At 46.6% G+C, this 27,221-nt stretch overlaps 1 protein-coding gene across 1 annotated transcript in view; it reads right to left on the bottom strand.

Annotated features, from left to right (window-relative positions):
* The window catches only part of KSR2 (kinase suppressor of ras 2), a 432,131-nt gene that overhangs the window by 328,503 nt on the left and 76,407 nt on the right, over nt 1–27,221 (bottom strand). Inside the window, exons 2-3 of the mRNA XM_032595418.1 lie at nt 13,408–13,548; nt 9,206–9,356 (exon numbers count right to left, since the gene is read on the bottom strand). Of these exons, the coding sequence (XP_032451309.1) occupies nt 9,206–9,356; nt 13,408–13,548 (292 nt within the window). The remainder of the gene's footprint in view (nt 1–9,205; nt 9,357–13,407; nt 13,549–27,221) is intronic.

Here is a 27,221-nt window from a genome sequence, read left to right as displayed (position 1 = left end):
CAAGTTTCACTCATCACATGAATCTAGCTAGCCTAGAATATGAAGTCCATGAGAGCGGGAAGCCGGTGGGATTTAGCCACCACTATGTCCTCGTCCCCGACAGCGACTCAGACAGGAAGTTAGGCTGGGATGCATCCTGGGAGCGAATGAGCCATTTGCACGCAAGGTGGCATTCGGTGCCTCTCCCTTGCCGTGGAGAGACCCAGCGCGGTGCTACGTCTGTGTAAGCAGCCCCCGAGAACCTGCGGATCAGGGCTGGGGAGCGCACAATGAGGGAAAGAGAGGAAGTCAGGTCTGGTACACACCAGCCGCTTCGGGCTTCGGGAGGGGCCCTCTCCCTGGGCTGCCGGGCCAGCCCAAAGTTAGAAGCAAGTGCAACAATGGGGCAATCAGGACGGCTCTTTGTTCCAGTCTAAGGAAGGCTGTAGTGAAGGCAGGGTTCTAGTGGCCTCCGTTCAAAGCCCAAACTGGGAAGAAACAAGAGAGCATCTGAGGCTGTCCTATTTCAGGGCCATTTTGCATCCTGTTTTCCTCCTGGCTGCCAGTTGTCCCTCTGGACGTGCCCAAGGAGGAGCTGGCAGGGAGGGGAGCTGACAAAAGGGAGCTCCGAGAGGCTGCAGGGGTATGGGGGTACCCTGGCCTCTTCTCTCTCCCTGTGATGAGGGGCAGAAGCAGAAAAACGTTCACCCTTAGCTCAGCAGGCTGAACTTCAGCCTGCACAGTTCCGATAAGGATCAGATACGTGCCGGTGGCTACATTCTTCAAGGGTCTCATGACTGCCTGCACATCTCACCCATAATTAACGTCAAGCTCAATGAGAAGCACGGGGAAAATCTTGTGAAAGCGGTTTTATGAGTAGAGATTCGAAGACATTTATGATCTACTATTCCCTGCACGCAGCATATAATCCCCTCGAGCACTAAGCGTATAATCACCAGCTTCGTACAGCAAAAGTGCAGCCCTTTCGGCCCACGGGTCCTGTCCGCGAGCTACTCAAATAAGCTTACAAAGTTGCACCATACAGCCTCTCAAGAATTCCTTCCTGACCTCTGCGCACCACAATCCTGCAACACCAGCACGCCCCCACCCCCAGCCTCCTCCTGCACTTCCCAAAAACTCAGTCTAGGCCACCCACCTACTCTGCAGCCAGAGTGCTGGTCTGCGAACTGGACGGTGATCGTGCATCTTCGGCTCAAAACTCTGCAGTGCAAGCTCCGTGCAGCCCCACTGGGCTCTCTGAGCCTAGGATGCCACCTGCTCCCTCCTGCCCCAAGGCATTTCTGCGTGCTCCCACCGCCCCCCCCCCCCCCAGTCATCAGGAGAATTCCTCCTCCTGCTTTTGGGTCTCAGCTCCACCCTGAAGCCTGAGAAAGCCCCCAAGCCCTGGAAACTAGCACAGTGCCTGACAGACACTGAGTGCTTGATAAGGAAGTGTGGAAGAAAGGAAGGAGAAAAGCAAGGTCTTCCATCATCTGGAACCTGGGGTTTTTTTCCTTGGGAAAGCAAACATGCAAATGACTGACCATTATTGGCAGCCCAAAGACCAAGAAGAATAAGGGCAAAGAGGAAACAAGGGAGAGAAAATGCACAGCATCTGTATTCTGATATCTGAGCCTTGTCCCTTCCAGGCCCTTCTTTGATACGCAGCTGTGTGTGTGACCCAGAGAGGAAAGGAGGGAGCCTGTTGTCTTCAGGCCTGAGGTCTCCGGTCTGGGGCTGGAGGGGGCAGGGGGGAGCAAAGGGCAGGAACACACTCTTCCAGAAACAAATCAATTTCACCCTAGGACCTTAGCTCTGTGGCGACCATGATGGAGAAAATGGGGCTGTGTGCCATGGAAAAATTGCTTGGGCTTGTCTGTTTAATGTTTTTGGCCAGGGAAAGGTGGGTCACCTCTAGAGAGCAATCAAGTCAAACAGAGGGGGTAAACAGGTTCTAAAGAAGCAGCAATGTTGAGGGAGACAGTGGCTCAGAGGGAAGGGAAATCAGAGAAACAAAGAATTAGAGAAAACCGAAGGCCAGGGGCCCTTTGGAGAAAAAAAGAGAGAAGGATGGAAAGAAGGTCGAGGGAAACGAGCTGGAGGCAGAAAAAGGCCAGAGGACCCTGGTGATGGTGGTGGGGATGGGGATGGGGATGGGGACAGCGATCATGTTGGTGGAAATGCAGTACAGGTAGAAGTGATGGCAGTCGCAGGGCGGGGGCAGGGGTGATGGTATGACAATGACAGTAACGGTAACAGTAAGACTTACCGTGTATCGAATCCAAGCCAGGCCCTGCGCTTTGCCCGTATCGCCTCATGCAATCCTACCAACGACCCATGGGGGAAAATGCTCATCATGTTTATCCTCATACCGAGAAAACTAAGCTCCGAACCGTGAGATGCCATACTCAAAATCGTACAGCTAATAGGGGGCTGACCCAGAATGTAGCAGAACCCGGGTTCGTCTGACTCCAGACTCCATTCTGCCGGCAGACACTGGACTGAGAAGGGGAAGCAGAAAGGAAAACGGAAGAGGAAGGAGGCTTGCCCTCATCATGCTATTTCATAGGACAACCTGTCCCCTTCCTGTTCCTGGAGGGCACGGCCACCCCCCCCCCCGACACTGTTCCACTTTTTCTTTTCCCCAAGTATGTTCTCATCCAAACATACTTGATAATGTACTTCTTATTACGATTATAATGTGCCATCTGTCTCCCCCCCCCCCATAGCATGTAAACCCCTTGAGGACAGACACGAAGTGTGCACTGTCAGAGATCAGAACAGTGCCTGACATATTGCAGGCATTCAATACGTTTTGAATGGATTTATGAATGTTTTTTTTTTGGTTTCAGGCCACATCTGATATGACAAGAAAAGATTAAGGCATTATGGCTTTGGGGTCCCCTGAACCTGTTGAAAGAACAATTGGGTATTCTTCGGTTTCAGACTCAGGCTGATCTAACACGCTCACAGATGGGAGGAAGGGGTAGTTTTTTCCTAACTTGGAGGCTTCTTGGACACTGGGAAATAAAGAAACCCCCAACACCCAAGGAGGAAACTAAGATTAGAGTCCCAAGTCTAAAATAAAAGATGCTCGATCCTCTAAGAGAGAGACAGGCCAAGATTATACACTTTGCCAGGCATAAAGCTTCCCGCTCTCCATAGGATTCCACGACTTTCTCAATACGACCTGTATTCCTTCAGTCATTTAACAAACACGCATTGAATCACCACTACCCACCAGAACGTAAGATATCTGACTCCACCACTGTGAAGGGCCCCAGTCCTCTGGCTGAGAGCTGGGGCCACCAAGGCCAATAAATACGGTATGACGCTTAAGTCTAAAAGTCTGGTGAGAAAGACACTAGCTTGTTCCCTAGCTTGGGACAACATTTTTAGTTAAAGTGAAGGGCAGGGAATGGTGGAACCACACAGCTCCTGAGATCATTAGAAGTTTCTAAGGAATGATAATCGTCTCTGAGAGAATATTTAAAAGCCCTGGTCGAGGATGGCTCACTGCTTCCTCCTGGTGGAGAGCGGTAGCAAGCACATCAAGCAGCTTCCTGGATCTTTCCTCCACCTGGGCAATCTGAGCCGGGAGCAAGGCTCAGATTTGATACACCCATTCAAAGGGTGAGGCTTTGAGGCAGGAGTCAGGTCTGAGGAGGGATTAACTGGGAGAACAAAGAGAAAGGGGATTCCAGGTAGTGGTGCCTGTGCCAAGGTGTGAAATCCGTGCATGACCTGGGAAACGCTAAGTAACCAGTAGACTTGTCCAATACATTTAAGGCTTGAGGGGGAAATGGGAATGGTGGGGCTCCAAACAGAAGCCAAGTCCGGAGCTACTTTGCAAACCGTGCAAAAGACCATGCACTTTAAGCCACTGGTGATCTGCATGGGTTTCAGGTAGCAATTCAGAAATATTTACTAAGTCCCTACAGATATTGACGTCTGGCCGGGAGTAAAATGGTTCGCAAGAAGAGGTATGATCCCTGACCTGTGGAGGGGGAGACAGGCATCCCCGGACACCCTGGTTGAGCCTCCAATTTCAGCTCAGGTCATGATCTCACAGTTCCTGAGTTCAAGCCCCACATCGGGCTCGCTGCTGTCAGCCTGTCAACACAGAGCCCACTACTTGTGCTCTCTCAAAAATAAACAAACATTTTTTTAATTAAAAAAAAAACCGGGGCACCTGGGTGGCTCAGTGGGTTAAGTGTCCGACTTCGGCTCGGGTCACGATCTCGCGGTTCGTGGGTTCAAGCCCCGCGTTGGGCTCTGTGCTGACAGCTCGGAGTCTGAAACCAGCTTCGGATTCTGTGTCTCCCTCTCTCTCTCTGTCCCGCCCCCACTTGTGCTCTGCCTCTCTCTCAAAAATAAAATTATAGGGGCGCCTGGGTGGCGCAGTCGGTTAAGCGTCCGACTTCAGCCAGGTCACGATCTCGCGGTCCGGGAGTTCGAGCCCCGCGTCGGGCTCTGGGCTGATGGCTCGGAGCCTGGAGCCTGTTTCCGATTCTGTGTCTCCCTCTCTCTCTGCCCCTCCCCGTTCATGCTCTGTCTCTCTCTGTCCCAAAAATAAATTTAAAAAAAAGTTGAAAAAAAAATTTTTTTTAAATAAAATAAATAAAATAAAATTATAAAAATTAGAAAATTTAAAAAACTCACTCCCCCCAAAAGGCTGAAATTTAAATTAAAATGTGACAAGTGTCCCTGCTGTGTACAGGAAGAGGAGGAATAAAGTATGACATTAAGGGAACTTGGAGTTGCGTGTGTAGACAAGACAGAGTGAGGGGTCCCCAGAGAAGACGAGATACAGCTTTCTTAACATCAGAGAAGCCAGGTTAGGACCCCAGCCATTTTGTGATCGACGCCTGACAGGCACCTCTTCGCACAAGCACTTTTCTTGCAGAACCCCCTGCGATACATAAAGATTGCAGAAAAACATACCTCAGTAGTTAATGACTTTAAGGGAACGAAAGAATGTAAAAAACAAACAGCCACCACCAAGCTGCGACAGAGTCCAGCCGCTGCAGAGACAATAAATCAGTGGTAGAACTCCCAGTGCTGTTTCGAAAGTAAACACTGACCTAATGCCCACTCTTATGTTGTTTTTGCAGGATTCCAGTCCCTGTGAGCACGCAGACATGGAACTCGCTGGAGCCAGAGTACGGAGGATGCCGACCCTGGCCGGCCCCGTGACTCCCATCAACCAGGAGCTGGACTCTGTCTTTCGCCCCAATTCTAGACCGAAATGTCCTCTGCCAAGCTCCTCCGTGAATACGCACGCGCCCGCGGCTCCAAACTCCCCCGGTTTCGTTGTTGGGGGAGGCGATGCTCCCAGGGCTCCCCTTACTTGTAACAAGTAATAAAGAGTTCTTTGGGTTGTATTCAATGTGACGCACCCCATGCGGTACTGAGTGGAGCTGCTCCTCATGCCGACCTGTGTGCTAAGCGCCACAGGGTTTGGGCAAACGCGCAGCACCTGGCCACTGCCGTCAAGGCCCCCAGTGGCTGTAAGGCTGGCATCAGAGGCAGGACCCGTAGATGGAATCTGAGCTGCCTGGGAAAGACTTGGTAGAGGCATGGAGGGTGAAGGGGAACTGAACCGGCCACCCCAAAGCATGTCTCTTCGGCATAAGGGTTATTTTAGGCTGATCGTCTTTTTTAATCATTAATGTTTTCTATTTATTTTTGAGACAGAGACAGAACACGAGGGGAGGCAGGGGAGAGAGAGGGAGACACAGAATCGGAAGCAGGCTCCGGGCTCCGAGCTGTCAGCACAGAGCCTGATGCAGGGGTCGAATTCACGAACTGTGAGATCATGACCTGAGCCAAAGTCGGACACTTACTGAGCCACCCAGGCGCCCCTAGGCTGGTTATTTTTAAGAAACAGCAGACACAGGTGAAGCTCTGAAAACGGATTAGAAGTCACGCTTTTATAAAAGACGTTGACATTTACAAGGGAAACCTCCACACGTCAGCATCAGAAACGTGACTCTAAATCTCTACAAACTCCTATCAGTGGAGACGGCAGAGACTTCTTTCGCACAACCACCTTACCCTTGTTAATTGTGCTTTTCCTGGTCACGTCCCATAACTGCCTCCCACACCCCCATCTAACACCCTCTTTTGTCTTTAGCTAGAGACGGGCCACTCTGACGAGCTACTCAGTTTTCCTGGGCTCTTCCATGTATATAGAACTTGTTTGTTTTTCTCCTGTTAATCTGTCTTATATTATAGAGGCCCTCCCAGCCCAGTACCAAGAAGGGTAGGGGGAAAATTTTTTCTTCCCCACAAGGATCAAAGAGATCAGTGTTTCCCAAACTATGGCTCACAACCCGTAAGTGAGGTGTGACATAAAAGTGGCAGTCATTACCAGTATTTGGTAAGTGACACAGAATAAAAAAGCAAAGAATATTAAATAGTGTGCATGGTAAGAATGAGTTTGATGGTAATTCCTTATTCCATGAGACTCATTTCAGTTACGTACCTGTGTGGGTACATTGTGTATATGTGTGTACAATGTAAATCTGATTCATTTCTGTGTATCTTTATTATTATTATTATTATTTTAATTTTTTTAATGTTTATTTATTTTTGCCAGAGAGAGAGAGAGACAGAGCATGAGCGGGGGAGGGGCAGAGAGAGAGAGGGAGACACAGAATTCGAAGCAGCTCCCGGCTCTGAGCTGTCAGCACAGAGCCTGAGGCGGGGCTCGAACTCACAGACTGTGAGATCATGACCTGAGCCGAAGTCGGACGCTCAACCGACTGAGCCACCCAGGCGCCCCTCATTTCTGTGCATCTAGATCAAAACTGAAAAACAGCAGATTAGAGGCCCTCTCAAGGTTTCACCCAGCCCAGGATGTCACAAAGGCTGAGTGTTCAACCCACGGAGGGCAGCTCCACTTACAAGGGCTTCTCCAAACTCAGTAGCACAACTCTGTGAGAAGATGCAAACTGAACTCTGAAAAGCAATTAAGAACCTAACCTCAGTCCTCACTCTCCTGCATTGTAGGGGGCAAGGAGGAAGGACAGGGGAGGGGCATAAATTGAGACGAACTTTCTGGAAAGCTACGTGGCAATGTTCACCAGACTATCTGGAGGCATTTTTGTTTGTCATGACCGGGACTGGGGGAAGAGAGGGTGTTCCTGGTATCTAGCAGGTAGAGGCAAGGGATGCTACCATATCCTTCAATGACAGGACAGCCCCCAACTCAGGGTCCCTTTGATTGTAGCTGGGATAAGGATCTGCTAGGAAGAAAGAATACAAAAGGGCATGCATGGGGATCTGAGCCAATAACCTGTGTCATATATGTTCTCTTTCCTTCACTGCTGTATTCCAGCCCTGCTGGAACAGAATATAGTAGTCAGTAAATACTTGTTGAATGCTCCACGTTGAGTCCGGCAAAGGCATCTGTGAATAAGCACCTGCCTGACTGCCCCAGACTAAAGTTCTACAGTGACACCTTGTGGCCGAAACGGAAACAAGCAGGCAGACGGGCCAATAACCCTTTGGCTGGTGTTTGCCCAGCTGACGCCTTAGGACTGCAAAGGCCCCAGAATCTGTGGGGAAATCATGAGATTAGGGAGAAGCAGGAGGCCTCAAGAGGATGATATCTGATGTCCCGCTAATGAAGGCAAACAGGGGTCTGAGCAATTAACGGGAAAGATCAAAGAAAGAGGATGTTAAGAAAGAAAAAAACACGCCCAAAATTGAGTCATTCTCCCAAGATAGCAAACCCGGACTTAATTAGTTTTAACCTCTCCTGAAACAATCTTCCTTTTTGTTTTGTTAAGAACTCTGTTGTCCCTCCCTCCTGCCTATAAAAACCTTCCATTTTGTACAACTTCTCTACTTGCTGGAAAGGATGCCGCCTGATTCGCAACTGATCTCCAGTTGAATTTTATTTCTTAACAATTTGGACCCCAAACTGATGAAACAAGTCACAGAAGTTATTTCATGAGGTGAAAAAAAAAAAAACAACAGGTTTCAAAATGTGCATGGATAATCCTAATTCTATTGTTTAAAAATAGTTATGTGGGGGCGCCTGGGTGGTGCAGCCGGTTAAGCGTCCGACTTCAGCCAGGTCACGATCTCGAGGTCCGTGAGTTCGAGCCCCGCGTCAGGCTCTGGGCTGATGGCTCGGAGCCTGGAGCCTGTTTCCGATTCTGTGTCTCCCTCTCTCTCTGCCCCTCCCCCATTCATGCTCTGTCTCTCTCTGTCCCAAAAATAAATAAACGTTGAAAAAAAAATTAAAAAAAAAATAGTTATGTGGGGCGCCTGGGTGGCTCAGTTGGTTAAGCGTCCAACTTCGGCTCGGGTCATGATCTCACGGCTCGTGAGTTGGAGCCCTGCATCGGGCTCTGTGCTGACAGCTCAGAGCCTGGATCCTGCTTCGTTTTCTGTGTCCCTCTCTCGCTGTGCCCCTCCCTCACTCATGCTCTGTTTCTCTTTCTCTCAAAAATAAATAAAGCATTAAAAAAATTTTTTTTAAATAGTTATGTGGGGCACCTGGGTGGCTCAGTCGGTTGAGAGTCCAACTTCGGCTCAGATCATGATCTCGCGGATCGTGAGTTCGAGCCCCACACCAGGCTCTGTCCTGACAGCTCAGAGCCTGGAGCCTGCTTCCGATTCTGTGTCTCCCCCTCTCTCTCTGCCCCTCCCATGCTCATGCTCTGTCTCTCTCTGTCTCTTAATAATAAATAAACATTAAAAAATTTTTTTAAATAGTTATGCACATACCCACTTGTCTGTAACGATTACACCAAAACACTTACCAAAATGACAACAGTAAGTTCCCTAGGGGGTAGAGCTTGGGCAGTCATTTTCTTTTGATCTATTTTCTGTTTTGTTTTACAATGAATGTATATGGTTTAGGTAAAAAAAATAATAATAACAAGATAAGAAGTTAGATGGATACAGACACAAATACAAAGGCATTTAAGAACGTCTCTGGTAAAAAGACCCTGATCACTTATGCACACCCTGTATTTCCACATCTGGGCCCTTATTATCCAGATCCAAATGCTCTCTGACCTCAGCTCTTCCTTGAGCAAGAGCTTCCAAGAGTTGACCCCACCACTGCTCCTCTCTCCTCTGCTCATGAGTGGAATTTACCATCCAAAGCTGACTCCGTCTCATCCTGGCCTGCAGAGTGGGCACAGAAATCTGGAGGAACCGAGGCAGATGTGCTGGGGAGGGGTCTCCATCCCCAAGGCCCGCTCACCTGACATGTGGACGTTGCGGAGGCAGGAGAGGGAGGCATTGAGGCGGGCACACTCCTCCCGGTTGGCTCCGTATTTCTCCACAGTCTCACACACCTGCTCATCTGTCATCTCCAAGAGGTCCTCCAGACTCAGCTGGCCAGGGGTGATTTCCTGCAGGAGGGAAGTAAGGAGCTCGGTGAACGTGAAGGGACCTCAAGCACCCAGAGGGAAGGAAAGTGGGCTGAGCCTCCGTGCTGCCCTCTAATGGTACCCAGCGGAACACCCGGCCCTGTGCGGAAGGTTGGGTCTCTGACTCCTGAGTCCAACAGGCCTCCGTTTGAGGTTTGAATCTCAGCTTTGCCACTCATTGCCTCAGGCAAGTCACTTACCCTCTCTGAACCTCACTTTACTCACCTTTACAAAGGGTGTCTTAAGTGCTTGTACTTTGTAAGGTAGCGCCTATCTTTAGCACATAGCTAGCACTCCATAGATGGTGATAGTTAATTATCTGTCCCCCTCGGTAGCTTCTTTATGGGCAGGGCTCCACTTTCCTTGTCGTTGGATGGCCCTCTGTGTCTCCTGTTCAGCTTGGCTTGTCCCCAGTGCAGGGCAAACTTGGAGCAGAGCAAACTGGATAGCCCAAGTCTCTTAGTGGCTGTCCTCCTCAGCCACCCATTCGAGATTCCAGACTGGGGCTTTAGGAACCCTAAGGGGCAGTAATCTGGAACACTGTGGGTATGTGCTGGAAATGAAACTGGACTGGTGACTGAGACCCCCAGGGCATGGGTCTATATTCTAAGACAAAATGGTAAGGCTGGGGTATAGCACGGGGTGGGGACAGGGACACCTCTGGAGAGATCAGCTGGGAACAGAACCAGTAGGATTGCCAGCTATAAATGTCTTGGGCAGGTGTCCCTTCCCACACCCCCTTTCCCAAAATGATGTGTCCCTGGACACCATAATATAGATAGATATACCTTTAAATTTGTCAAACTTCGATACTTATGCATCTTCATGCATTTATGCATATTTATGCATTGACATCTATACATGTGTATCAAATGGAGAGCCTTCGTTTTATAGCAGTTAATGGTATGCAATGTTTTTACATATATTATTATTTAAATAAGAATTTTAAATACCTAAAGACGGAGACTCTAGGACAACATTGTGGATTACTTCTGCCCTCTTGTGGCCACACCTGTGTATCACAACAAAATCGGACACCTACCCCGCCCCCCCACCCCCACCCCCACCCCCCTCCACACACACACACACACACACACACATCCCCAATGCACACACATAAACTGACAGCCAGAAGGGGGGAAACCGCATTAGTAAAAAAAAATCCACCCCCACCCCCCCACAAAACAGAGGCAGGGCAAAAGCCACGAAGCCCAATCAGTGCCCTTCCAGCGCGCTAGGTCAGGGAGCAGGAGAGAACGGTAATTGGGGTTTCTCATATAGGGACGCAGTGCACATAAACCCCACCTTAAGAAAAGTGATAGTCCAGGATCTGAAGGTACAAAATGAGTCATATTTAGAACAACTCATTCACAACATTAAAGAATTCTCCTCTTCGCTGCAGGACTCACTTGTGCACTGTAATCCCATAATTTACCCCCCAAATATCCGATTTTCACTGAAAAGTTGGGGCCACAGAAAAAAATCACAGAAGTAATAATGACATCAAAAATGGACAAAGGCTTCACAACCCAGACTAAAAGCGAAGATGCACGTCTGTTTGATAAAAGAATAATAAATGAAAATGAAGTGGATGGAGCACTGTTTTAAGTGCTTTTCCTGGATTTTCTTTTGTCACAAAGACCACATAAAGTAAGTACTTTTATCATCACCATTAGTCCGTAATTAGGATGCTAAAATTCAGAGAGGTTAGTCCACTTGCCCAGGGTCACACAGGAAGAAAGGAACTCAGGCAGTTGCTTGGGAGCCTTTTCCGTACTGCTGGTTCCTCCTCAGAAAGGGGACCTGGGGGGGGAGGGGGGGACTCACACAGGAGCTGCAGTCAGAGGGCTGGAAGCCCAGCTCCCTCCCTATCCCCCGGTTAGTGGCCTTGGACCCAGGACAGGAACAGACTACTGTAGGAGCCAGAGCTGGGGCACCTGCAGGCCAGGTAAATGTACATGAGCAAAACTGCTAACTAGCAGGGAGGGACCTGTAAGATCCACGGGGCAGCAGAATTCAGCTCATTGCCACCAGACGGGAATTTAGGTCGGTGTGTTCAGCAATTCGGATTTTTTCAGGAGAAGTCAGGGATCTGGGTTTTTTAATGCAAACTCTTATCTGTTAAATATTAGCTCAAAAAAAAAAAAATTTGAGAATGCTGTATCAAAGAAAAAAATGTCTGTGTATCGCATACAGCTTAGGGGCTACCAGTTTTCAACCCCTGGCCTAGAAGACTGTGTTTCTGTATTGATCCCACTTGATAAATACATGGTCCCAAAAGCCTCCCAGAAGTGAACTGGCTCGTGCAAGTAAGATGCACTATCTGGGGGTGCCTGGGGGGGGAGTCAGTCGGTTAAGCGCCTGACTCTTGGTTTCGCTGGCGTCATGATCTCGCGGCTTCATGGGTTCAAGCCCCGCCTCCGGCTCTGAGGACAGCATAGAGCCTGCTTGAGATTCTCCTTCTCTCCCTCTCTCACCCACCGCCCCCACTCGTGCTTTGTCTCTCTCAAAATAAATAAATAAACTTAAAATAAAATAAGATGTTCTGCCTGTAGTTATATATCACCTTTCATTTTAAGAATATTCACATGAAACCTCCATCCTGGGAATGAAATAACATAGAATCAAACACCATCAAGTGCGCATGCGTGAAATGGGGGGCAGGGGGGCGCCTGGGTGGCGCAGTCGGTTAAGCGTCCGACTTCAGCCAGGTCACGATCTCGCGGTCCGTGAGTTCGAGCCCGATGGGGCAATGTGCGGGTCCTCTGTCCAGCTCAGGATCCGGTGGGTTCAGGCGAGCTGTCACAGAGGTCAAGGTCTGGAAAAGACAAGGGCCGTTTCAAGCAAGAAGTGTGCACTAAGAGAAATGGCATTTGGTCCTGCGGGGGCGGGAGGGGGGCTCTCCTTTTTATTCATGTTTATTCATTTTTGAGAGGGGGAGGGGCAGAGAGAGGGGGACAGAGGATCTGAAGCCAGCTCTGAGCTGACAGCAGTCAGCTTCCCAAACTTCCCAAGTTAGAAGCTTAACTGACTGAGCCACCCAGGGGCCCCCAGCACCCTCGCTCCTACCCAGCTCAGAGAGTCCCAGGCCAGAGGAAGAGGGAGAGAAATCACAGTGCCTCCCACATGCTCCAGAGTCCTCCCCAAGCTTCCAGACCCATCCACCCACTAGCAAGGGAAGCCGCTTCGTCTCTGAGCCTCAGATTCCAGATCCGCACGATGGGGATAACTGTCCCCACCTCAAAAGGTCATTGTGAGGGTCTGAACAGCCTCAACAGTTGAGGTCCTGGGTGTAAAACCCTTAGGACAATGCCTGGCCCCATGTGTTCAACGCATGTAAGTGGGTTTCACTGGGACGGGCTGGACTGGCTACTGAAACAGCCGTGACCTGGGATCCAAGAGGGTAGGACAAAATCTCACCATCCTTCAGATTTTCAGGACGTGGTCCACTCCTATTACTATCAAAGTTTTCAACAATAATAACAAGCTGATACTTGCTGAATGCTACTAGGTGCCAGAGAGTGAATGTAACATTTTAGATGGATCATCTCATTTTGTCATACGAGCTACTTCAGAAGAGGAGACCATCATTACCCCACTTAACAGATGAGAAAAGTAAGGCCCTCAGTCTGGGGTGCCCAATATGGTGGCCACTGGCCACACTAATGACACACGCACTTAATCACAATTCAAGTGTTCAAGAGCAAACACGTGGCCGTGGCTACCGTATCGGACAGCACAGGTACAAAACATTTCCACCATAGCAGAAGTTTTTTCTGGGCAGCACTGGTCTAAGAGATAACGTGATTTGGCCACGGTGACTGAGCTAATGAGTAGCAGGGCTGGAAGAGGACCCAGTTGAACGGAGAACCACACTCTTAACCATCTGGACAGCATCAAAGATCCTCTGTGCCTTCACCCAACGCATATTTATGGAGGGCCTACCGTGTGCCAGGCACAGGCAAAAACCATCTCTCCGAGGGACCAGCATCAGCCGGTAAGGGGCAGGGGGCAGGGGACGGTCTCTAGTCACCTCTAGGACTTCCTTGCGCACATCCACGATCCGGAACCAGTGCCGGAGCTGGGGGAAGCCGTCCAGCTCGGCGTTGCGTTCCTGCAGGGCCACCTTCTTCTTGCAGGACAGCTGTCGGCTGAAGTATTTCACCAGTTTGCTCTGGGGAGACACGGAGGAGAACAGAGGACACATCTCAGAGACACCACTATAGGAGAACAAGCAAGAATCTCCCCATTGCCTTCATCCTGCCCGAAAACCATCCAACTCCCATTCTATTTTTTTTTTTTAGTTTATTTACTTTGACAGAGAAAGAGAGCAAGCAGGGGGAAGGGCAGAAAAAGACAGAGACAGAGACAGAGAGAATCCCAAGCAGGCTCCACACTGTCAGCACATAGTCCTACGTGGAGCTCGAACTCACCAACCGTGAGATCATGACCTGAGTCGAAATCAAGAGTCAGTTGCTTGACCCACTGAGCCACCCACGCACTGCTCCCCTGCAACTCCTATTTTAAAGACTGGTGTCACAGCAGTGAGGAGGGACACACACTGGTAGCACTTTATTGAGGGGAGCCTTTTGGCTGCAATCTTCCACATTTCCACTGCACAAGTCCTTGGACCCAACAATTCCACTTCTAAGAACTCACCTAGAGACGCCATCCTGTGCAAAGTGACTGTAAAAAGAATATTTCTTACGGTTCTACTTGCAATGGGAAAAGATGGAAAACACCCTGGGTCCATCAGCAGGAGATTCATAAATGCAGGTATATGCACACAAGGAAACTATGCAGCGATAAAGTGAGGAAGCGTGCTACCTACTCATACAGAGCAGTCTCTGAGATACATTGATAAATAAAAATAGTTTCCCATGCATGTGGGAAATGTTTACATTTACATATCTTTAAATCTTTTTTTAAACTTTTTTAATGTTTATTTATTTTTGAGAGAGAGAGAGACAGAGCATGAGTGGGGAAGTGGCAGACAGAGAGGGAGACACAGAATCCGAAGCAGGCTCCAGGCTCTGAGCTATCAGCACAGCGCCCGACGCAGGGCTCAAACCCACGAACTGTAAGATCATGACCTGAGCCAAAATCAGACGCTTAACCGACTGAGCCACCCAGGCATCCCTACATATCTTTATACCTGCAGACACTCTCTGGGAGGATTCCTAATAGTCCAGGGAAGGGAAGAGTGAGGAGTGGGAAAGAAGGGTGGGAGAAACATTTTTTTGCTTTTTTTTTTTTAGTTTTTAACTGAAGTATAATCAACATACAGTATTGGATTCGTTTCAGTGTACAACCCAGTGATTCAACAATTCTATGTATTATGCCCTATCATAAGTGGGGAAGGGCAGTGACATCTGTCACCATACAAAGTGATCCCAATATTATTAACTATATTCCCAATGCTGCATTTTTCATGGGATTAAGAGGTACAGACTTCCAGGTATAAAATAAATAAGCCACGGAGATGAAAAGTACAGCAGAGAAACGTTTCATTTAAACCCTCTTGCACTATGTGAATCTTAATTCACATGCAAATATTCACAAATTCACAAATTCTTTTAGAAATGGATGGACGTGAGCCCATGCTTATAGAGAGATGCCCTGACACAAGAAAGGAAAACTAGTTATATAAAAACTAACAACATTAACAAAAGAAAGGCAATCCACGTGCGTGTGAGCAGAGAACGGTACAGAAGACACGCCCCCGGGTGCTAACCAGCCACAGGAGACTCTGTGGATGGGGTGAGGAAAAGTGGTGAAACGTAAATATATTTTTGCTTGGTTTCACTCATTACCCAAAGCATACTGTCATCTTTATAACTTAAAATATATTTGCAGGCTCCTGGGTGGCTCTGTTAAGCATCCGACTCTTGATTTCGGCTCAAGTCATGATCTCACGGTTGGTGAGGCACAGCCCAGCAACTCTCAATCCCTCTCTCTCTGCCCCTCCCCTGCACGTGAGCACACGTGCTCTCTCTCTCTCTCTCTCTGTCTCTCTCTCTGTCAAGATAAATAAACATTTAAAAATAAAATAAGTTTAATAAAGATCATTAAATGAAACAAAAATGAAATCCGTAGGTGTGTAAATGCCTTTGGCATTTCAAAGCACTGTCAACCAACATTTATCAGGAAGGCAATCCTGGAATTCTAAGACCACAAAATTTGGAGCGGGGGATGATGGGAGTGGGCATCCGTTGCTTCTGTTCGGCTAGTCTGCGTTCCCCTCTTGCTGAAAAGAGTATTTCAACTTTCTTTGGGGAACCTTCCTTCTTGGGATCCCAGTCCATATGGTTCCGGCAAAGCTGGTTTCACCAACCCACTTCACCCGGGTTGCAGGGTGGGCACGTGACCCAGGCCTGGCCACGGCATTTTGATCAAGGATAACGAGTGAGCCAGACTGGGTCCCCCAAGGACCCTCCCCAGCTACCCTTCCCAAGTGCTCTGGAGACAGCCCTCACTTCCCTTTTCAGTTGGGGGTGGGGAAGGGGTATCATCAGAGCAGAAGGTGCCCAGGGCCAGCCCTGCTACCATATGGGAGAGCCTGCCTGAGCCTGAAGCCCATTGGAAGAAACCAGAAAACTCATTTTTCTTCAAGAGTCTTTTATTTATCTTGGGGACAGCGCAAGCTGGGAAGGGGCAGAGAGAAGGGGACAGAGAATCTGAAGCGGGCTCTGCACTGACAGGCTGACCAGCAGCGAGCCTGATGTGGTGCTAGAACTCACAAGATCATGACCTGACCCGAAGTCAGACGCTCAACCGAGTGAGTCACCCAGGTGCCCCCTGAAAGCTCATTTTTAAGTTAATATTAATTTGATTCATCTTACTAATAAAATGAAAGTCGCCTTCTTCTCGATAAGTCTACATTCCATTGCAATAGTGGCACAAAATTACATCAAGCTAATGTATCAATGTTCCAATTCTCATTTGAAATCTCAATCTAGAGTTTTGGGAGTTTTTTAAGTTTATTTACTTTGAAAGAGAGTGTGTGCACAACAGGGGAGGGACAGAGAGAGAGCGGGGTGGGGGGGGGGTGGAAAATCCCAAGCAGGCTCCACACTGTCAGCACAGAGTTCAAGGTGGGGCTTAATCTCACGAACCATCAGATCATGACCTGAGCCAAAATCAAGAGTCGGACATTTAACTGACTGAGCCATTCAGATCCCTCTCAATCTAAAGCTTTAGAATCAAAAATGCCAAAAAGAATGTTTTTTCTCTAACTTACTTCTGAATGAATAGGGTCTGATCTATCAGTACATCAGAGCAAGGCTTTCGACTAAGATGTCTACAGAACTCTCCCGTCTGTCTTTTTATTTTCTGACTTGTTTTAACCATTTTCTTTACACAGGTACAAAAAAAAAAAAACCAAAAACACTTGAAAGAAATATATTTTGATGTATACACAATCATTCTTTGATTTCCAACACAAAAATTTTCCAGCCCCAGCTATGGAATCAGCCCTCTCTCCAAGGGGGAGCACTGACTGGTTCCTCTAAGTGGGAAATGGTATTTAGAAGCCAAGATTTGGGTGCTTGGTGTGCTTACTGATGTTGGGGTATCATCGTTTCCAATCCCCTCAGTGGACAACCTAGGCAATAGATGTGTGCATGTGAAATGCATCTATGTATATGTCGATGCACAAGCTTATGCCTATATTTATTTTTCCATCTATATGCATCAATAATCAATACCTCCAATCACAATCCAACACCATAGGGTTTATTCTATCCTTTTTTCTTCCCACATCTGTATCGCTTTCTCAGGCAGTGAGAAAAACAATCCTCAGCATTTTTATTTATTTGCTCAATCTGCTGAATTTAACTTCCCAGTGCATTGGACCATTGTCCTGCTTGGATGCTCCCATCCAAGCCTCTGTTCCTGCTGGACTGACTTCTTACTCAAGCATCACTGCCTGTCTTGTGGAGATTTTCACATATGTCTGATTTGTACAAAGTTTTCTTACTTTTTGCCTATTTACCCTAATGAATAGAATTTCCTTTTTTCCTCATCCTTTCCTGAGTTCTGTCACCTCATTTTTGAGATTAAGTTGTTTTTTCAGATCCTGACACATGTCAGTGGATTCTCAGATCCTAAACCCAGACATACTCCCATCTCTGCTTTGGTTTATAAAAATTAAATTGATCTAATGTCTGTGTGAAATGTCCAAAATGGTATTTTAAATTTTATTTCACTGAAATTAAAAAATGGAAGCCAGGGGCACCTGGGTGGCTCAGTTGGTTAAGCGTCCGACTTTGGCTCAGCTCATGATCTCATGGTTTGTGAGTTCGAGCCCCGCGTCGGGCTCTGTGCTGACAGCTCAGAGCCTGGAGCCTGCTTTGGATTCTGTGTCTCCCTCTCTCTCTCTCTCTGCCCCTCCCTGCTTGTGCTCTGTCTCTCAAAAATAAACATTAAAAATTTTTTTCTAATAAAAAAATGGAAGCCATATAAAATATTTTTCTGCTAAATATAACTGCTATTTTTTTTTTAATTTTTTTTTCAACATTTATTTATTTTTGGGACAGAGAGAGACAGAGCATGAACGGGGGAGGGGCAGAGAGAGAGGGAGACACAGAATCGGAAACAGGCTCCAGGCTCTGAGCCATCAGCCCAGAGCCTGACGCGGGGCTCGAACTCCCGGACCGCGAGATCGTGACCTGGCTGAAGTCGGACGCTTAACCGACTGCGCCACCCAGGCGCCCCATAACTGCTATTTTAATAGACCTACACTTTACTTTAAAATGAAATTTTAGGGGTGCCTGGGTGGCTCAGTTGGGGAGTGTCTAACTCTTGATTTCGGCTCAGGTCATGATCCCAGGATGATGCAATTGAGCCCTGTGTCAGGCTCCGTGGTTAGCATGGAGCCTGCTTGGGATTCTCTCTCTGTGTCTCTCCCTCTACCCCTCCCCCACTCACATGCTCACACATGCTCTCTCTCAAAAAACAAAGTAAATAAATAAATACAATTGAAATTTTAGCACCTGAATTGAGATGTGCGAAAAGTGTAAAATCCATACCACATTTCAAAGACTTAGTAGGAAAAAAAATAATGTAAAATATCCCATTAATATTTTTATACTGATTACATGTTTAAATGATAGTATTTTGCATATACCGGATTAAATAAAACACATTATTAAAATGAACTTCATCTGTTTCTTTTTAATGTTTATGTTTGAGAGAGAGAGACAGAAAGAGACAAAGCATGAATGGGTGAGGGACAAAGAGAGAGGGAGACACAGAATCCGAAGCAGGCTCAAGGCTCCAAGCTGTCAGCACAGAGCCCGACACGGGGCTCGAACTCATGGACCAAGAGGTCATGACCTGAGCCGAAGTAGAGGCTTAACCTATTGAGCCATCCAGGCTCCCCTCATCTGTTTCTTTGTTAATGTGGCTACTAGGAAATTTAAAATTATACACTCGGCACACATCTGGCACTCTCAATGTATTTCTAAACGACAGTGTTGCTGTAGGGTTTTATACTAAAGAAATAAGTAAGTATATTCATGAAGCTTTGCTCTAAGTTGATAATAGCCATGAAAGATTGGAAACAATCCAACTCTTCAACAATAGGGGATGATGTAAATAAATTACAATGTGTCTATATGATCGCATATCATTAAAAACAATATATAAAATATGTATAATATTTATAATGTATAAATAATGCATGAATTTTATAAAACTATACATGTACATATGCATAGAAAAAGACAGGTGACTAAGATTACTAAGATTAATAACAATTATGATTAAGATCAAGATTATTAATAATGAGATTACTAATAAGTATTAAGATCAGTAAAATTATAATTAAGATTAGTAAAGATTATTAACAATGAGATTAATAAATATTAAGATTATTGATTGAGGGGCACCTGGGTGGCTCAGTCAGTTAAGTGTCCAACTTCAGCTCAGGTCATGATCTTGACCAGTTCAGAGTTCAAGCCCCGCATCGGGCTCTGTGCTGACAGCTCAGAGCCTGGAGCCTGCTTCGGATTCTGTGTCTCCCGCTCTCTCTGCCCCTCCCCCACTCACATTCTATCTGTCTGTCTGTCTCTCAAAAGTACATAAATATTTAAAAAGTTTTTCTAAGATTATTGATAGAGATTTCTATTTGCTTCTCTATAGCAAAATTAGAAAATACAATGTATAGGGGAGCCTGGGTGGCTCAGTCGGTTAAGCAGTCGACTTCGGCTCTGGTCAAGATCTCACAGTTCATGAGTTCGAGCCCCGCATCAGGCTCTGAGCTGTCAGCACAGCTGAGCTGGAGCTTGCTTTGGATTCTGTGTCTCCCTCTCTCTCTGCCCCTTGCCCACCCTTGCTCATGCTCTGTGTTTCTCTCTCTTTCAACAATAAACATTAACAAAAACACAAAGGAACTGGTGTCCTATGAGACAATGCTAAAAAAAGAAAACACAATGTATATGTATTACCTGCTTATTAATGGAAAAATGTTTAAAATGAGCAATGGTTTTTTTTAGCACCTATGCTATCTAGTTCCAGCAAGAGGGGGGCAAACCATTGAGAATGCCACAAGAAGGCAATTTGATTTTAGTCTCAGTTTTAATAGTCACTCACTTTGATTCAGGGATTGCACTTCTAGGAATGCACCCTACAGAAATACTTATACACATGCACACATGGGATAACGGCTGGCTTGTTACTGAAGCAGAGTTAGTCATTTTAAAACTTGAAAACAGTGTTTTAAAAAGTACATTGGTGCGCCTGGGTGGCTCGGTTGGTTAAGCGTCCAACTCTTGATCTTGGCTCAGGTCATGATCCCACGATTGTGAGATGGAACCCCACGTCGGGCTCCACATCGACAGCACAGAGCCTGCTTGGGATTCTCTCTCCATCTCTCTCTCTCTGCCCCTGCCTGGCTTGTGCACGTGCATTCTCTCTCTCTCTAATTAAATAAATAAACATTTTTTTAAAAAGGTACAGGGGTGCCTGGGTGGCTCAGTCAGTTAAATGTCCAACTTCGACTCAGGTCATGATCTCGCGGTTCATGAGTTCGAGCCCCGCGTCGGGCTCTGTGCTGACAGCTCGGACCCTGGAGCCTGCTTGGGATTCTGTGTCTCCTTCTCTCTCTGCCCCTTCCCAGCTTTCTCTCTCTCTCTCTCTCTCTCTCTCAAAAATAAACATTAAAAAAAACAGAGAGAGAGAAGAAAGAGCACAGCGGATCTCTCAGACCCTGAGATCACGCTTTTACTGGCAGTAAGTGCACCTTGCAGACTCGCTTCCTTTGCACTGATTTGAGGGCTCATTAATAACTGAAAAACCAGAAGAGCACAATATAGAACCAGAGGAAGATGACGCTCCTGTGTCAGTCTTTCATTTTTCATTTCATGCTAGCGCGTTGGAGTAAGAGGCAGTGTCTTACTCCAGGGAAGAGCCAGAACCTTCGGCACCAGAACCAGGCTACCCTGAGCTCCAATCCCTGCTGCACTGCCCACAACCTCACATACATTTCAAAACTGCTCTAAACCTCGTTTTTTTTCACCTGAAAAATGAAGATTAAAGGGCACCTACTTCACAGGATTGTGGGGAGGGTTAAAAGGGATTTTTCGTGCAAAGTGGCACTGAAGAAGCACTCCGAATCATAGCTGTGGTGCTGGTTTTGTGCTACACAACTCACAAGCATCTTCCACAGTTACCTTGGAGGGGTTATGCCCCAAATTTACTAACTACCACCATCCCCAAAAGCATTTCCAACAAGTTAAAATTAATCTGTTTCAAAGGTATATTCTTTTTTTTAAAGATTTTTTTAATGTTTATTTGAGAGAGAGAGAGAGAGAGAGAGAGAGAGAGAGAGGGAAGGGGCAGAGAAGGGCAGGGGACAGGGGTTCCGTGCTGATAGCACAGAGCCCAATGCAGAGCTTGAACCGTGAGATCGTGACCTGAGCTGAAGTCAGATGCTTAACCTAAGCCACCCAGGCACCTTTCAAAATGTATATTCTTTAAAGATCAAATGTATCCTTTCTCCAAAGTTTAAAACGCACAAAGTTATACTGTAAGAAAATGTGCTTTTGGTTGCGTTAAAAAAAAAAAAAAGTCTTCCTAATTCATCATTTAAGTCTTGATTCTGAAATTCATACGATTTAAGTCCACCCAACTTACAGAAATTGCTTAAAAGTAATACATGCTTACTTTGTTAACAATATCCATAAAGTTGGGATTTTTGCTAACTGGCCTTCCTCAGGCTTTTCTCCTAAATAAAGAGTTTTAGTGTTTATTATTCTATGCCTATATATGCCCGTGTTGGATTTCAAATATGGCAAAAGAAGTAAGAATGTGGCTTCTTGACATAAATAAAAACAATGCTATCTCAACTTCTTTTTTTTTTAAATTTTTTTTTTCAACGTTTATTTTTATTTTTGGGACAGAGAGAGACAGAGCATGAACAGGGGAGAGGCAGAGAGAGAGGGAGACACAGAATCGGAAACAGGCTCCAGGCTCCGAGCCATCAGCCCAGAGCCTGACGCGGGGCTCGAACTCACGGACCGCGAGATCGTGACCTGGCTGAAGTCGGACGCTTAACCGACTGCGCCACCCAGGCGCCCCTCAACTTCTTTTTTTTAAGTTTATTTATTTATTTTGAGAGAGGGAGAGAGTGCACACACACATGAACAGGGAAGACAGAGACAGAGAGAACCCCAAGCAGGCTCTGCACGGTCAGCACAGAGCCCGACACGGGGCTCGGTATCACAACCCCAAGATCAAGAGTCGCGCGCTCTTCTGAGACAGCCAGATGCCCCAGGTTTCTTACACCTTTAATTAAGCATTCAGTGTCACAGAAGATTGAAAAACCAGACTAAGCCCTGATGTTGAATGGCAGGAGCTGGGGGGGGGGGGGCGCATGTCAATACCCTGCTCAAACACCCATTCTTGAATAGCGGCACCTCCCAAGTGTGGGTACCACTGATAACTTGAGGAGTTCCCCAGGCGTGACTTTAAGTAACAATGGATCCCATAGTAAGAGTGTCCGTCTCTATCCAAATCTCTCCTCACCCCTCTGACCATATATCCAGGAAGCAATCTCTACTCGGTGACACTGCATCTCTAACATTTGCTAATCTCTCTTTACAATAGAGAACAGGCAGGACACTGCCTTGGGCAGGTAACTAGTGAGCACAAAGTAATGACACTTTTGTTTTCATTGTGTTTATTTTCTTGACTGCCTTCCATTTAGGGCAAGTGGTACCAGTTTTCCATTATGCTAGTTGCATAATGTTTTATTTTTAAATATATGTATGTTTTTAAAAATTGAGTTGGCTTGGGGTGCCTGGGTGGCTTGGTCAGTTAAGCGTTCGACTCCTGGTTTCGGCTCAGGTCGTGATCTCGCGGTTCCTGAGCTCGAGCCCCGCATCTGGCACCACAATGAGCATGGAGCCTGCTTGGGATATTCATTCTCTCTCTCTCTCTCTCTCTCTCTCTCTCTCTCTCTCTCTCTCTCTCTCTCTCTCAAAATAAATAAACTTAAATTTCTTTTAATAAAAAGTAAAATAAAATTGAGTTAGCTTAAAGTCCATACGAAGATATGGCAAAAAGCACAATGGTGGCATCCAACTAATGAGTTTGGGAAATACTGTTCTATAGAGTAACATTCAAATTCAGACATTATCCGGGGCTCAACTGCAGTCCATTTCTCCTTCCTCACCTCTTTCATTTCCATCCAATTCCCCAACATAGCACCTCAAATGTCGCCTCTCTATGATTTTGCTCAGGCTCCCCCATCTGGAAGTCCTTTCTATGCCTCCCTGTGGAAGATTATACAGATGCCCCAATTCCTCTATGCCTCCTGCCTCCGTACCTTTGCAATGTGCCTCTACAATTAGCTCACACGACAGGCAGAGTCTGCGCCCATAACTCTTCCATCAGTTGGCAACGCTTCTTGCCTCAGCAGGTAGAAAAAGGCGTTGCGTGTTTCTACTTGCTGTCTTAGACCTGCCATCTCCAAGAGAACGCGTCCAGCCTAATCGGTGAACCAGCTGAAGGAGGAGATACTACATAGAGCCAAGTCAAGTCTGCCCGAACATCCCAGACAAAGCCATCTCAGCTCAGGCAACAGTCAACTGTTGTTGCCTGGCTGTTGGCTGTGAGCGAGCGCAGCCAAGATCAGAAGAACCGGGAGTCTGCAGTTGGCCCCCTGAAGCATGGTCAGTGAATGTGTACATTGTATGCAACTAAGGCTTTGTGGTTGTTTGTTACACAGCATTCGTGGGATACACAGCTAACTGAGACACCGCTCCATCCACTCATAGAAATCTGACTTTTTCTCCAGAGTCCATCTCAAATGTCACCTTCTTCAGCAAACCCTTATCAAATCTTCCCTGGCATTTTACTTTTACCTATTCTGTCATAAAATTTATCCCAGTTTTTCTTACATTTTAACCAGTTGATAATGGGGGTACCTGGGCGGCTCAGTCGGTGAAGCATCTAACTCTTAATTTTGGCTCAGGTCATGATCTCACAGTTGTCCTGAGATTGAGCCACACTGAGTGTGGACCCTGTGCGGGATTCTCTCTCTGCCCCTTCCCCATTCATGTGCACGCTCTCTCTCTCACTCTCTCTCTCTCTCAAAATAAATTAATAAGCATTAAAAAAAAACTGGTTAATAATGAAAACATTGGATATCTTAAAGGGTGAAGGAGCCCTTTCTAGATCTGGAAGTGTAAATCAAATAAGCATGAGTGTGGAAATAAAAGGCCCATTATTGTGCACTTTCACGTGCCAAGCCCCGGCTGAAGGGCTAACATGCACCCTAGCAGGATATCCACCCGTTCCCAGAAGTGGATGTTGTGAAGATCTACAATTTACAGGTGGAGAAATTAGGCACAGAGAAGTTAAGTCGTCTGTTTATAATCGCACAGCTAGTAAGTAGAGAGCTGAGATTCAAACCGAAGTCTGATTCCAAAGCCACAATATTGCAGAAAGGATAACTTTATTTTAACTTTAATTACTTAACAAGCATTTTTTTGTTTAAAAAAAAAAAGCTAGACCATTTCAGGTAAGGCCAATCCAGGCTCCCTTTGCTCACTCAGCTAAGGCTGGCTGTCTTCTCCCTGGAGGTAATGGAGGTAACTACTGAGACTAGTTTGTCCAGCCCTTTTTTATGTACATTTGTGTGTGTGTGTGTGTGTGTGTGTGTGTGTGTGTGTGTAACTCTGCAGCAGAACTGGATGTGTAGGGTTGTTTTTTCTTTTTTTTCATGTAAATTGTACCTTATTTTTTGTTCTCAGTAGCAAGCCTCGAGAATCTTTCCCTGTTAGTTCATACAGATCTATCTCATTCTTTTTTAATCTTCTGCATGAAGGATTCCTTTGATAGCAGGGTCAAAAGCCCATGATGGGAGCAGTTCTGTGATGTCTGCTGGGGGCATCTTTGTCGGCTATGACAAAGCATTTTCAGGAATAATAGCCGGGAGAGCAGCCACCATTTACTAAATAGTTGCGGTGAGCCTGGCGCGGTGGGGTAAGTGCTTTGAGTGTGTTTGTTCATTTTTAATCCCATGCAACAATGCCAGCGGTGAGGCTGGGGTTCTGAGCCCATTGTGTGAACAAGAAAACTGAGGTGTCCACAGGTTAAACGACTTACCCAGATCCGCACAACAATTTAAGTAAGGGAGCCACGGCATGATCTAGAGCTCCCTCCCTGAACGAGGATGCCGCACTAGGGGTTGCTCATGGGTCCTTCCCACAGAAGTGGAAATCCAAAGTCGGGCATGGACCCTTCGCGCATCTCGGGAAGGTCCCCACGTATTGTGGGAGAAGTGAGTTTCTAAATTCCAGTTCCGAGACTTTGGCAGGTCATGTCAGCTCCCTGAGCCCCTACTTTCTCATTGGTAAGATGGACATATTCCTCCCAGGCCTGCAGAGACATCACGTGAGATACTGTCTGTGCAGAAGGCAGGCTGAGCCCTCCCCCAACACAAATACCGTGCCCTAACTCTCTGTCGAAGGAATGTCTGAATTCTGGGAGGTGTTTCCAGAGTCACCCAGAGACCAGACCCACACCTGCCCAGGACCGAGAATCCAGGGGCATCCCTCACTCTGATGCATTAGGAACGAGGCAGAGAGATGGGTTTAGGAAGCAGACAGAGTAGGGAAGAAGGGCAGGGAGGGCAGCCTTCTTGGGTTAACAGGACCAGGGCTTCCCCTTGAGGCAAAGAGGAACAGGAATTCCTTGTCCTTTCAGGACAAGAGCGCAGCTCATCCAAGCAGGGGAAAATCCCAGGAAGAGAGCGAACACCACTTCCCAAATGGGTACCCTGGGAATCAGCAGCTGCCCCCACCAGGCCCCCAAGATTGGTGGTGAGAGTAACAGCAGCGATCAGCCAACAGGGGTTCTCCCCGAGCCAAATGCTGCGATAAACACTCCTTATGAATTGTCTATTTAATTTTCACGGTGACACGGCCATACAGGTCCAATTGAGGCCCCGTTTAAAGTTGAGAAATGGTTACGTTGCATCTCTGGGTTATCGCAGGTGAGATTTATTTGCTTATTTCTGTGCATGTATATCCTACAATTTTTCCATAAGCTTGAATTAATTATATGATAAGTGGCTGCATATCTCATGAAACTCAGACATTTACCAACAAGAGAGACACGGGCATTGTCAGCCATTTCATTAAGTTTTATATTTTTACTGTATTTCTGAAGATTACATGAAATCACGTGTATCAATACTTGATATCTATCTATAGATATAGATATAGATATAGATATATGATAGGTAAAATGTCAACCATTTCATTAAATAAGTTTGCATATAAACGTTTATGGGGTGCCTGGGTGGCTTAGTCACTTAAGCGTCTGACTCTGGATTTGGGCTCAGGTCATGATCTCACGGTTCGTGGGACTGAGCCCCATGTCGGGCTCTGTGCTGACACACAGAGCCTGTTTGGGATTCTCTCTCTCTCTGTCTCTCTGCTCCACCCCACTTGCTCCCTCTCTCAAAATAAACATTAAAAAAATTTATACATATAAATTCATATATAGGGGTGCTTGGGTGGCTCAGTCGGTTAAGCAGCCAACTTCGGCTCAGGTCATGATCTCACAGTCTGTGAGTTCGAGCCCCAGGTTGGGCTCTGTGCTGACGGCTCACAGCCTGGAGCCTGTTTCAGATTCTGTGTCTCCCTCTCTCTGACCCTCCCCCGTTCGTGCTCTGTCTCTCTCTGTCTCAAAAATAAATAAACGTTAAAAAAATTTTTTTTTAATTCATATATATAACTCTGTTATACATGTAATAATTTATAGTATGTAGAACTATAGATGTAACTATATAACTATATATAATATATATAGTTACATATCTACTAAGCATTTCATAGACATTATTTCATTGAATCTTTACGAAGTGATATCCCATTTTACAGATGAGGAGACTGAGGGCCATAGAGTTTCTGCAGCTCTCCAAGGTATCAGATGATTTTACATATTAGCTTCCTCCTTCCCCAAGTTCCTGACCATAAGAATCATCTGGAGGTGTCTGTTCAAAAATCAACCTTCCAGACCCATTCCCTAGAAAGTCTGATTCAGTGAATCTGGGGAAGGGCCAAGAATTCATAAAAAACACAAGCATCCCAATGACTCTGAGGGTCAGGCAAGCATAAGAGACATCCATCTACTGTCTGCATTATGTAATGAAAGCAGTTTGTTTCCCTGATACGCTTAAGCATCGGGATCCTTAGGCAATAAAACCAGGGCACAAACTGAGTTCTGGAAGACGGTGCAGCACCCTAGCCATGCAGTTCCCTTCCAGAGCTGTGGGTTCCTGTGAGCAGCAGGCATTTACAGAGCAGCACTGAGGCACACGACCCTGTCCAGGGC

Source organism: Lynx canadensis, chromosome D3, assembly GCF_007474595.2.
Source record: "Lynx canadensis isolate LIC74 chromosome D3, mLynCan4.pri.v2, whole genome shotgun sequence".
Taxonomy (NCBI): Eukaryota; Metazoa; Chordata; class Mammalia; order Carnivora; family Felidae; genus Lynx; species Lynx canadensis.
This window is presented reverse-complemented; position numbering and strand designations above follow the sequence as displayed.